This window comes from Dasypus novemcinctus, chromosome 8 (assembly GCF_030445035.2).
Source record: "Dasypus novemcinctus isolate mDasNov1 chromosome 8, mDasNov1.1.hap2, whole genome shotgun sequence".
NCBI classification, from domain to species: domain Eukaryota; kingdom Metazoa; phylum Chordata; class Mammalia; order Cingulata; family Dasypodidae; genus Dasypus; species Dasypus novemcinctus.
Window position 1 is genome coordinate 112,045,598 of NC_080680.1, and position 12,387 is coordinate 112,057,984.

Here is a 12,387-nt window from a genome sequence, read left to right on the forward strand (position 1 = left end):
GTGTGATATTGGCTGTGGGTTTTCATATACGCCTTTTATCATATTGAGGAATTTTCCTTCTATTCTTAACTTTTAAAGTGTTTTTATCAAAAAAAGGATGCTGGATTTTGTTGAATGCCTTTTCTGCATCGATTGATATTACCATGTGTTTTTTTCCCTTCAGTTTGTTAATGTGGTATATTATGTTGATTGATTTTCTTGTGTTGAACCAGCCTTGCATACCAGGAATAAATCCCACTTGGTTGTGATGTATAAATCTTTTGATACACTGTTGGATTAGATTTGTAAGTATTTTTTTGTTGTTGAGAATTTTTGTATCTATGTTCATTAGAGAGATTGGTCTGTAATTTTCTTTTCTTGTAGTATCTTTATCTGATTTTGGTATTAGGGTGATGTTGGCTTCATAAAATGTGTTGGGTAATTTTCCCTCCTCTTCAGTTTTTTGGAAGAGTTTAAACAGGATTGGTGTTAATTCTTTTTGACATGCTTAGTAGAATTCACCTGTGAAGCCATCTGGTCCTGGACTTTTCTTTGCTGGGAGATTTTTGATGACAGATTCAGTTTCCTTAAATGTGATTGGTTTGTTAAGTTCTTACATTTCTTGTAGCATCAGTGTAGGTTGTGCATTTCTAGGAATTTGTCCATTTCATCTAGGTTATCTAGTTTATTGGCATACAGTTTCTCATATCCTTTTATGATTCTTTTTATTTCTGTGGGGTCAGTTGTAACTTCCCCCCTTTCATTTCTGATGGTATTTATTTGCATCTTCTCTCTTTTTTCCTTTGTTCGTCTAGCTAGGGGTTTGTCAATTTTATTGATCTTCTCAAAGAACCAGCTTTTGGTTTTGTTGATTTTCTCTATTGTTTTTTTTTGTTCTCAATTTCATTTATTTCTGCTCTAATCTTTATGATGCCTTTCTTTCAGCTTGCTTTGGAATTGGTTTGCTGTTCTTTTTCTAGTTTTTCTAGTTGTTCAGTTAAATCTTTTAATTTAGCTCTTCTTTTTTAATACAGGCATTTAGGGCTGTAAATTTCCTTCTCAAAAACTGCCTTCACTGTATCCCATTAGTTTTGGTATGTTATGTTCTCATTTTCATTTATTTCAATGTATTTACTGATATTACTTGCAATTTCTTCTTTGACCCACTGATTATTTGGAAGTGTGTTGTTCAGCCTCCACACATGCATGAATTTACTTTTTTCCTATTATTGATTTCCTGTTTCATTCCATTATGATCTGAGAAGGTGCTTTGTATAGTTTCAATCTTTTTATATTTATTGAGAGCTGCGTTGCGCCCTAACATGTGGTCTTTTCTTGGAGAAAGATCCATGGGCACTTGAGAAGAATGTATAACCCACTGAATTTGGATGCAGTATTCTGTATATGTCCCTTAGGTCTAACTTGTTTATCATATTGTTTAGGTTCTCTGTTTCCTTCCTTGTTGATCTTCTGTCTCTAGTTGTTTTATCTTAATGATGTGAGTGGGATGTTGAAGTCTCCAACAGTTACTGTAGAGGTGTCTCTTTCTCCCTTTGTTTTTTCCCAGAGTTTGTCTCATGTATTTTGGGGCACCCTGTTTAGATGCATAGATATTTATGACTGTTGTATCTTCCTGTTACACTGCTCAGTTTATTAATATATAATGGCCTCCTTCATCTCTTCTGACTTTTTTGCGTTGAAAGTCTGTTTTGTCTGGTATTAATATAGCTATCCCTCCTCTTTTCTGGTTTCTGTTTGTGTGGAGTATCTTTTTCCAACCTTTCACTTTCAGCCAGTTTGTATCCCTGGGTCTGAAGTAAGTTTCTTATAAGCAGCATATAGATGGCTCATGTTTTTTTAATCCATTCTTTCAGCTTGTATCTTTTGATTTGGGAGTTTAGTCCATACATATTCAATGATATTACCATAAATGTACTATTTACTTTCTCCATTTTATTCTTTGGTTTTCATATGTCATATCTTATTTTTGTCTGTCTTTTTACTCTTTTGGTTATCCTTTCTGCTGTTCTTTCTTCTGTACTTTGCTCCAAGCCTGTCTCTCCTGTGTTTTTCTTTCAGGCTCTAAGTCTTCCTTTAATATTTTCTGTGAAGGTAGATTCTTTTTTGCATACTCTCTTAATTTCTGTTGGTTTGTGAATATTTTATATTCACCTTCATATTTGAAGGACAGTTTTGCTGGATAAAAAATTCTCGGCTCGCAGTTTTTCTCCTTCAGTATCCTAATTGTATCATACCACTGTCTTCTCGCCTCCTTGGTTTCTGAAGAGAAATCTGCGCTAAGTCTTACTGGACATCCTTGTACGTGATGGTTTGCCTCTACCTTGCTGCTCTGAGAATTTTCTCTTTGACATATTCTGGGTGGTATGTGTCTTGGAGTAGGTCTATTCAGATTTATTCTGACCAGGGTACAGTGTGCTTCTTGGGCATGTACGTTCATTTCTTTCGTGAGAGTTGGGAAATTTTCAGCTATGATTTCCTCAAATACTCTTTTTGCCCATTTTCCCTTCTCTTCTCCTTCTGGAACTCCTATGACACGTATATTGTTGCATTTTGTGTTGTCATTCAACTCTCTGAGCCCCTGCTCAGTTTTTTCCATTTTTTTCTCTCTCCTTTTTTCTCTTAAATTTCTGTCTTTGGTATCACTTATTTCTTCTGTCATTTCGAGTCTGCCATTGCATGCCTCAAATGTGTTGTTGTTGTTTTTTTCTTTAAATCAAATGTGTTTTTGATCTCACCTGTTCTGTCTTTGATTCCCATGCACTCTGTTACTTTTCTGTTCAGGGTTTCAAATTCCTCTTTGCACGCGCTCAGTGTCTTCTTGATGTCATTTATCTCTTTGACCATATTGTCTTTAAGTCCATTCATTTGATTTTGGAAATTTGTGTGCATCTCACTGATTAGTTCTTTCAAATTCTGCATCTCTTCTGGGGCTTTGATATATTCCTTTTATTGGGCCATGTATTCTGTTTTCTTACTATGGCTTGTAATTTGTTGCTGGTATTAGGCATCTGTAATTTACCCAGCTGCTCAGATTCTTTCTCCTTTGTAGGAATTTAGTGGCAGGAGGGCATGTGATACCACTGCTCTTTGAGTCTTTTCTTTTTTTAAAGATTTTTTTTTTCTCTCCCCTTCCCCCCTACCCCCAGTTGTCTGCTGTCTGTGTCCATTCGCTGTATGTTCTTCTGTGACCACTTCTATCCTTATCAGTGGCACCGGGAATCTGTGTTTCTTTTTGTTGTGTCAGCTCTCCGTGTGTGCGGTGCCTTTCTTGGGCAGGCTGCACTTTCTTTCGCGCTGGGCGGCTCTCCTTACGGGGTGCACTCCTTGCGTGTGGGACTCCCCTACTCAGGGGACACCCCTTTGTGGCATGGCACTCCTTGCGCACATCAGCACTGCACATGGGCCAGCTCCACACGGGTCAGGGAGGCTGGGGGTTTGAACCGTGGACCGCCCATATGGTACACTGACGCCCTATCCAGTGGGCCAAGTCTGCTGCCCTGCTCTTTGATTCTTGACTCAACTTAGATTGTTAGGATTATCCTGCTAGTTGCTCAGAACTGGGCACTGAACTCAGTAATTGGTTGTGGAGTCATGTCCTAGAGCTTTTGGGAGGAAGGCTAAAGAGGCCAGAAAAAGTCTCTCCTACTTATTTTCAATTTTCTTGAGTGCACTTCCTTCGTCTACCAGTAGATGGCGATCTTTGGCAGAACTTAGTTCAATGCCTGGTCAGGGTGTATCTGTTGCAACACAGACCAGACCAGTGTGATAGATCTTCCTGACTTGAGGCTAGGAGCCTTGTAATTCAAACTTTCTCTGAGACAGTTCTCCATCCTTCTCTGGCAGCCCCTCCCTTTTCCTGGGTAGGAAATATTTCAGCTCCCCTTTGAGTCCTCAGCAGTCAGTCCTTGTTAGTAGAGGAGGATTGGGTGGGTTGTTTATCTATATCTTGTTGGCTCCAAGGCAAACAATGGTGCAGCCTGGAGGGGCTCCTGGGACACCACTTACCAAATTTGTGAGTCAAAAGCTGAGTCAGCCTTAGGCTATGTTCCTTTCTCTCCCCTTTCCTGGCCTGTCCTCAACACTTAGTCCCAGCTAGAAGAAAGGGAGGTTATAAGGGTCGGATTTCTCCAGTCCTTCCCTGGCTTCCAGGGCAAACCAGCATGTGGTCCCACCTGGCCTGGAAGGGCCTGCTGCGACAAAGCAGACCAAATTGTGGGTCAGAAGCTGAGTCAGCCTTAGGTGGTGTCCCTCTCTCTCCCCTTTTCCCGGGTATTAGATTTCTGGAGCCTCCTTTGTCTATAGTGGCAAGCCCAGAGGCCCTAGAATTCTGTGGGGGATGATACTGGCAGCAGGAGCTACTCGTTTCAACTCACAGTTCTGTCATTATGATTTTCCTCCTTTGTCCCTCTCTCCTTTTGGTGGTGTCCAGCCTTCGCCTGGAGGGAAGAGAGTCCCATGTCTTTCTAGTCTGCCATCTTCCTGGCCTTTTTCACTCGTCTTCTTTCGGAAGCACTGGGCACCGAACCCGGGACCTCCCATGTAGTAGGTGGACGCTCAATCGCTTGAGCCACATCTGCTTCCCTGATAAAGGTTTTTTGCTGTTATTTGTCTGTTTAAGCATTAATCAAACTCTTCCTCCATGCCACCTACCTTGCTTATAAGTTAAATATATTACATAGTCCTCATAACAGCCCGATAGGGTGTTATACAGTTTATAGAGGAGGAAGCAATTTGTCTTATGGCTTAGAGCTATCAAGCGATGGAGCCTGGCTTGTCTGACCATAGAGCCTATGTATGCCATTAACCACTGCTTCTCTTTCTAGCATCACCACTACCATTTCCAAATTTGTCCTCAAATTGCATGCATCTGTCTGTAATCCAGCCCCTGCTAGCTTCTCTAGCATCATCTTCTGCCACTCTCCCCCATCCAGCTCCACAAATGTGTTACACTGCATGGTGCCTCTGCCATCTCTCTGTCTTCCCTTTCCTCCTGCCTCATATGGCCATTAGAACTTTGAGTGTCCTCTAGAAAGCCCTTCCTGGACTAGCTCCCTGAGCAGCCTGTTCTTAGCATGAGCAGACTACCAATGGACTGACTTTTCACCCCCACCAGGCTGTGGTTTCCTAAGGCAGGTCATAGTCCTCTCTGTGGCCCTGCCTAACACTGAGCCTGGGAAATACAGTGTTTGGCCATTGGCTGCCTCTGTTCTGTCTCCTACTCCTTTCTCCCTTGCTCTCTCCACTGTACACACGCGTTCTCCATATTCCTCAGGCACATTCCTGCCTTAGGGCCTCAGTGCCTTCTGGTACTTTCTGTGCCCTATACCTGGATTATTCGATCCAAACTCTTCACATGGCTAATTCTTTCCTCACTATTTTTACTGAACGGTCACTTCTTTGGAGAAGTGTTTCTGACAACCCTCTGAAATTGCACTCCTGTCACCCTGTGCCTTCACCACTGTCCAACTTCATGTAGACATGTCAGAGTCCATTCTCTATTGCACAAGAACAGAACTTTGCTGTTGCTTTTGTTGTTTGGTTGGTTTCTGTTTTGTTTTTATTTTTTTGTAGTGCTGTATCCCACTATCCAGAAATAGTGTATATAATTGCTTACTTATCAGTAATTATCTGTTGAGTAAATAAGTAGCATATTTCCATTAAGGCGTTGAAAGAATGATTAACTGGTCAGCCACAGGATTTCCAGCCTACCTTGGAGATTTAAAGAAACAATTGTTATGTTTTCTCATGGACCCAAAATATCTTGTTTCACAGGACATCAGCATTGCTTATGGGGAACACCTGTTGCAGGTGCACCTGGATGAGCTAGCAGGCCTTGTGTTTGCCCGCTGTGGAGCTCATGAGAAAGCCCTTGAGGCCTTTCTGACCTGTGGCAGCTGGCAGCAAGCCCTCTGCATGGCAGCCCGGCTTAGCTTCACCAGAGACCAGCTGGCCAGCCTTGGCAGAACTCTGGCAGGTAAACACTGTCACTTATTTATCTACTTCTCTAAAGTTGTTTGTGTGTGCGGTTTTTTTGTTTTATAACTTTGCAGAAAAATTTAGGGCCGCATACCTTGAATCAGTGTCATATTCAGTAATAAAAATTAATTTAGAATGGTATATTAATTAGGGTACAAAAGTTACCTAGCGTCACACTTGCTGTGTTACTTAAAAAAAAAAAAAAGTTTGCAGTCTCCTATATAGTTGGTGTGCATCCAACAGCTCTCCAAGGAGTCAGATTGCATGGGGGTTAAGTTGACAGTTCTTGTGATACGTAAACCCCTGAGGCCAAACTTGAGGGTTTATTTAGGGTTTTCTGTTTGTCCTTTGGGCTTTTGTTTCACTCTGTTTGGGTACTCTTTCTCCATTTACAGCCAAATCAGTTTCCTGATGTTTAGAACTTTTACTGATGTCAAATGGAGGAAAGGGACAGGAAAAAAAAGGTTTTTACAAAGTAATAAAAATTGAAACTGAGCTGTTTAAATGTTGCTGTTTTTACCTGTCTGTTCTTGTGTGAAAGTGGGACATTCCCAGGGAGAAGAGGAAGGTTCTACTTGGTTCCTTAAATTGTCAAAAGCCCCAGCCCAGAATTCAGTAACACCCTCCCCTCTTCGCCCCCGATTCTTGCAGCATTATTTCCCAGTCGGTCCATGCCAAGGCAAAAAGACATCCTTTTAACAGTTAGAGAGGATCAGTTGCTTAAATGATTCCATGTCAGTGTTGTATTTATGGTTTTACAATAAAATGACCTTTAGGAAAAAAAAAAAAAAATTAAGGTACAGGTTAAGTTGTTACAATAAAGAGCCTCCCAAATGCAGTGGCATAATAAAGAAGTCAAGGCTGGCAAGTTTTAAGCTTCCAGGGCATTGCTGCTTCCCGGGGTCATTCAGAGAACTACCTTTGTGTGGCTCTGCCGTCTCTTAGGCATTATCCTCATCTGCATGAGCTGGGTCATCTCCACGTCTGTATTCCAGCCAGAGAGTCCTAGAAGAACATTTACCTTTAAATTGAAAATGATCTAGAGGTTATACTCTAACTTCCACTTGCATCTCGTTCACCGAAACTTAAGTCACATGGCAATACCTTGTAAAGTGTTGCTGGGAGACCAGGTACCCTGAAAACGGTGAAAATGAATTTTGGGATGGAACTATTCAGGTATAGACAATAGATCTTGGAGACAGTAAAAGCAATGCCAGAAATGAGGTGGAAGAAAAAGCCAGTCAGGGAAGTGGACTTGGCCCAATGGATAAGGCGTCCACCTACCACACGGGAGGTCCGCAGTTCAAACCCTAGGCCTCCTTGACCCATGTGGAGCTGGCCCATGTGCAGTGCTGATGCACGCAAGGAGTGCCCTGCCATGCAGGGGTGTCTCCCGCATAGGGGAACCCCACATGCAAGGAGTGTGCCCCATAAGGAGAGCCACCCAGTGCGAAAGAAAGTGCAGCCTGCCCAGGAATGGCACCGCACACACGGAGAGCTGACACAACAAGATGACGCAACAAAAAAGAAACACAGATTCCTGTGCCGCTGATAAGGATAGAACCAGTCACAGAAGAACACACAGTGAATGGACACAGAGCAGACAATGGGGGGGGGGGGGGGGAGAAATAAATAAATAATAAATCTTTGAAAAAAGAAAAAGCCAGTGAATAAGCAGTTAGAGAGCAATGGCAGTTTAGGTGCATCAGGATTTAGGGATTGCCTGAACCTGAGGTGAGAGTAGTCCCACGTGGAAGAAAGGGTAAGGACTGCCTGTGGAAAGAGGTGAATGGGGCCCAGGGGCCCTGGCCCTGTCGGCAGTGCTTGGAGCGCAAGAATTAGCATGTTAGAAAAGTGTCCACAACGCTCTTTGAAATTGTAACCTCCTCTATGGGAAGGAAATCCTGTTAGTCTCACTGAGAGATGAGAGCTGTGATTATCACCCTCAGCCCTTATCCTGTAATTCATCATTTTTCTCATCTTTTTCCACCTGATAACACATCTGGCTTATATGGATAACAAGACTGTGCTGTTTACCTCAGAATTGCACAGTAAGAAGATACGGTCGCCAGCAAACAGCAGCTCTGAAACTGCTGCTTTGAAATTTTACACTAAACCAAACAAAGCTTTCTTGTGGCCTCTCGTGCGAGGCTTGAGTCCTTGGAGTAATGCATTCTGGACCTTAAATCTACTCTGTGCTAGCCCTCTGCATATCAGCAGTAGTCAGGAAACAGCATAGTTACCAGTTTGGCATTTGTGCTGTGAGTTCTGTGCACTTCTCTGAAGAGGTGATCATGGAGGAGGGTCCCGGGCCTTGTCTGGAAGCACATGTCGCTCACCTGGTGTTCCGGGCAAGGATACCTGTATACCTTTCTCTCCAGGCTGCTGCAGCAGTCTGGAGCACCTGCATTGGCACTTTTTCTTGCTGCCTCGGCCTGGGAGGCGAGGGAGTGGCTATGGTTGTGGTCTACCAGGTCTGTCACCACAAGGATGTCACCACAAGGGCGTCCCTGCAGCCAGCCTTTAAGGGATAGGGAATAAGCCAAGGGGGGGGGGGGATTCTGGTTTGCATACCTAACGTTGCTTGCTCATCCTCCTTTCCTAAAAGTTAGCAGAGGCTTTTAAGTATTTGACAGCTATATTTCCCAAAAAGACTTAGTTACATGTTACCATATTGCACTTTTAAAAGACTGGAATAGTGAGAACAATAGGATTTTCTGTCTTTTTATCCATTGTTCCTAGTATTCAGTAAATATTTATTGAAAGAGGGAATGTATGTTTTTCATTACTTTATTTCTCTCAAAATTATTTTGTGTAAAAAGCTATAAATGAATTCAATAGTCTTAATTTTATCTTTAGTGATCATAGATAATAAAATGACATCATTTCCTTTATTTAGTATATCTGTTGCTGTTTTAAATTACCTTATAATACTGAAAATTTTTAGATAAAATCTTTCTGTCCTCTACCTTTTTATTTTAAAAAAACTACAGAGGGGAGCAGATGTAGCTCAGTGGTTGAGTGCCTGCTTCCATGTACAAGGTCCTGGGTTCAATCTCCAGTACTTCCTAAAACAAAAAAACTTACAGAAATGTTGAGAGAGGAGTCTAATGAGTGCCCATATACTTTCACTAATTAACACTTTGCCCTATTTATGTTTCCTTTCCCTCTTTCTACATCCATACTTTTTTTATGGCTGAACTTTTTGACAATAAGTTGAAGACATCATGCTATTTCATACCCACATACTTAAGCATTCATCTCTTAAGATTAAACTCTTTTACTTAACCACAAAACTATTTTTCACCCCTGAGAAAATTAACAATAATCCATGATTTACAAATGTTCAAATTCAGATTTTCCCAATTACCAGAAATTGTCTCCGTCATAGCTCTTCTTCCTCGTTCTGTAAAAGCCATTAAGGGCCGTGTATTTGGCTGCCGTGTCTGTTTTAATCTAGAATGATGCCCCTGCCTTCCGTATTTCATGGTAAAACATATTAAAGAATTCAAAAAAGTTGTCATAAAATATTACACTTCTAAAAATTCCAACTCCCATGTCTAACAAACAGTGGTTAAGAACATGATCTAGGAAGGCAGGTTGCCTGACTGAATTCAGCCTCCCTTGTGTAGCTGTGTAACCTTAAGCAAGTTATTTAACTTCTCTGAGTATCCTCTTTAAAATGGCAGTGATAATAACAGTAATAGGGTTGTGGTAAGTAGTAAATGAATTAAATGCGCATAAAGCTCTTTAAATAGTGCCTGGAACAGAATTAATGCTCAATAAATGTTAACTACCGTTACTACTTTTCATACTTACTCTCAGTGATCCTGATAGGTTTCCATCTTTATTCATAAGTATATGTGTACTATGTATACACGTGTATATGCGTGTAGAATATTTATACATATATGTGTGGTATAATCATATACCCACACTTGCATGGCATTTTTAACTTTATTTCATATGAACAAGTATGTTCTTACATAGTCCTATTTATCCTTTATTGTTTATTGACATGTTGTTGCCCTCCAGGGCATTTAGGTTTTAAGCTGTTCTGCCATATAAATAATGCTGCTCTCAGGACCTTGCTTGTTGTGTATGAGTGTGAGTATGTATAGACATTTAAGTAAATGACTGCTGATATATTTTTCCCCCACCTCTTCCCCTACCTTTGAATGGTCTCTAAAAGAAGCAGTCCTAAAAATATCCCAAATGATATCCTGTTAAATTTATGTACATATCCTTCTTCATTATTTACATTCTTTTTTCCTTGGGATTATAAAAATGGATGAAAGTATCACATTTCTCTCTGGCATTTTCAGGTTGTTAGATCTTTTATAAAAATTTTTAAAAATAAATTTCCTAGCTGAGCTCTATTTACCAATGCTAAGAATTCCTTATTAGGCTTTTATTTGTTTATTTATTTTTTATTTATTTCTCCCCCTTCTCTCCTCCCCACATTGTCTGCTCTTCGTGTCACTCTCTGCGTGTTCCTCTGTGTCCGCCTGCACCCTTGTCAGCGGCACTGGGAATCTGTGTCTCTTTTTGTTGCATCATCTTGCTGCATCAGCTCTCTGTGTGTGCAGCGCCATTCCTGGGCAGGCTGTGCTTCTTTTTGCATGGGGTGGCTCTCCCTATGGGGCGCACTTCCTGTGCGTGGGATTCCCCCATGTGGGGGACACCCCTGCGTGGCACAGCACTCCCTGCGTGCATCAGCACTGTGCGTGGGCCAGCTCACCACACAGGTCAGGAGGCCCGGGGTTTGAACTACGGACCTCCCATGTGATAGGCAGATGCTCTATCAGTTGAGCCAAATCCGCTTCCCTATTAGGCTTTTAAATTATTCATTCTGACTCCATTAATTCTGCTTTAGAAAAGTATGTTGTTGATGTTTTTACCTCCTTGTCCACAGAACGAGGAGGTATCAATCTATCATCTTCTCACATATTCTTTTCAATTATTAGCTTGCTCTTTACCACCTAATGATGGAATACACCTTCTCCCAGATGCTTAGAAAAAGGTTAGGAGGGAGGCAGGGGCCCAAGATTTTTGAGAAATGTTATATAGTGCAGGCACTTTATATGCATATATATAACTTAGGCAGTTTATACATGCTTAGCAAAAGAAAGGAAATAAAACTGTTTTAAAAGTGGAGGCAATTTTAACTTTTTTTCAATGTCTCATACTGTGAAAGACTGGGCTGAGAGTGATTCCGGGATCTAAAGGCACCACTTGATGCCCAGTATGAGCAGCTACCTCCATCTAGTGCTCAGCCAAAGGAATAACAATCTCTTCCTATTAGGAAGAAATGGATTGCTAAGAGATACTTTCACTTTCCCACGTGCATTCCTTCGTAAGCATTTTTCGAGACCCTTGACTATATGTGATTCTCACTTCCCATGCTAAATTTAAATTCTACCTGCCTTTTAAAATAAGACTCCATGATAGGTATACCTGTCCTCTCACAGAAATTTACAACATATTAAAAAAGAACTTCAGTGAAAGAATCTGCTTAATTTTGTTTTACCCAGTGCTGTCTTGAACTTGGAATCTTTTTTTTTGGTGGTTGGTGTTTTAGTACTGTTTTTATTATCACATGGAAGTTTTAGGGAGCACTTTTGAAAAATGCTGTTTAAAAGCCATTCTATTTGAATGTACTCTGTAGCGTTTGATTTCCAGTTTGTAGGAGATTACTTTAATTTATATAGTACCAACAAAGACCATTTCAACTTGAGTTTTGGCTATACTGGTCTTAAGGCAGCTGTGGTCCAATGCTTATTTTTACCTTTGCAGGAAAGCTAGTGGAGCAGAGAAAGCACAGTGACGCAGCAACAGTTTTGGAACAGTACGCCCAGGTACACACAGTTCCTTCCTCTTGAAACCCTCCCTCATCAACAAGCAAGGACTTCTCACTTGTACCTTACAGATCATGAAGTTATTTAAAAGAACCATGGGTAATTGTTAGGTCCACAGATGCTTTTTGCCCTGAAGGCGTTCTTTCTTGCTGGCTTGACTTGGAAACCTGAATTCAATACATACCAAATGAATTGTAAGTTCTGTGGGTGGAATACCAAAGTGCCTCACTGTAATAGGCACTAGTGATTTGATCTTGGTAGAAAGTACTAATTTAAATCGCAAGGTAGGTGTCCTTTTTTTTTAAGATTTATTTATTTATCCCCCTGCCCCATTGTCTGTTCTGTCTATTGGCTGCAGTGTTCTTTGTCTGCTTCTGTTGTTGTCAGCTGCGTGGGAATCTGTTTCTTTTTGTTGCATCATCTTGTGTCAGCTCTCTGTGTGTGTAGGTGCTATTCTCGGGCAGGCTGCACTCCCACGCTGGGCGGCTCTCTTTACGGGGTGCCCTCCTTGTGCGTGGGGCTCCCCTATGCCGGGGACACCCCTGCGTGTCAG

General features: G+C 41.4%; 1 protein-coding gene across 2 annotated transcripts in view; it reads left to right on the top strand.

Annotated features, from left to right (window-relative positions):
• The window catches only part of ELP1 (elongator acetyltransferase complex subunit 1), an 87,684-nt gene that overhangs the window by 55,758 nt on the left and 19,539 nt on the right, over positions 1–12,387 (top strand). For both annotated transcript variants that reach the window (XM_012518830.4, XM_004476545.5), the window contains exons 28-29: positions 5,773–5,974; positions 11,773–11,834. In XM_012518830.4, the coding sequence (XP_012374284.1) occupies positions 5,773–5,974; positions 11,773–11,834 (264 nt within the window). The remainder of the gene's footprint in view (positions 1–5,772; positions 5,975–11,772; positions 11,835–12,387) is intronic.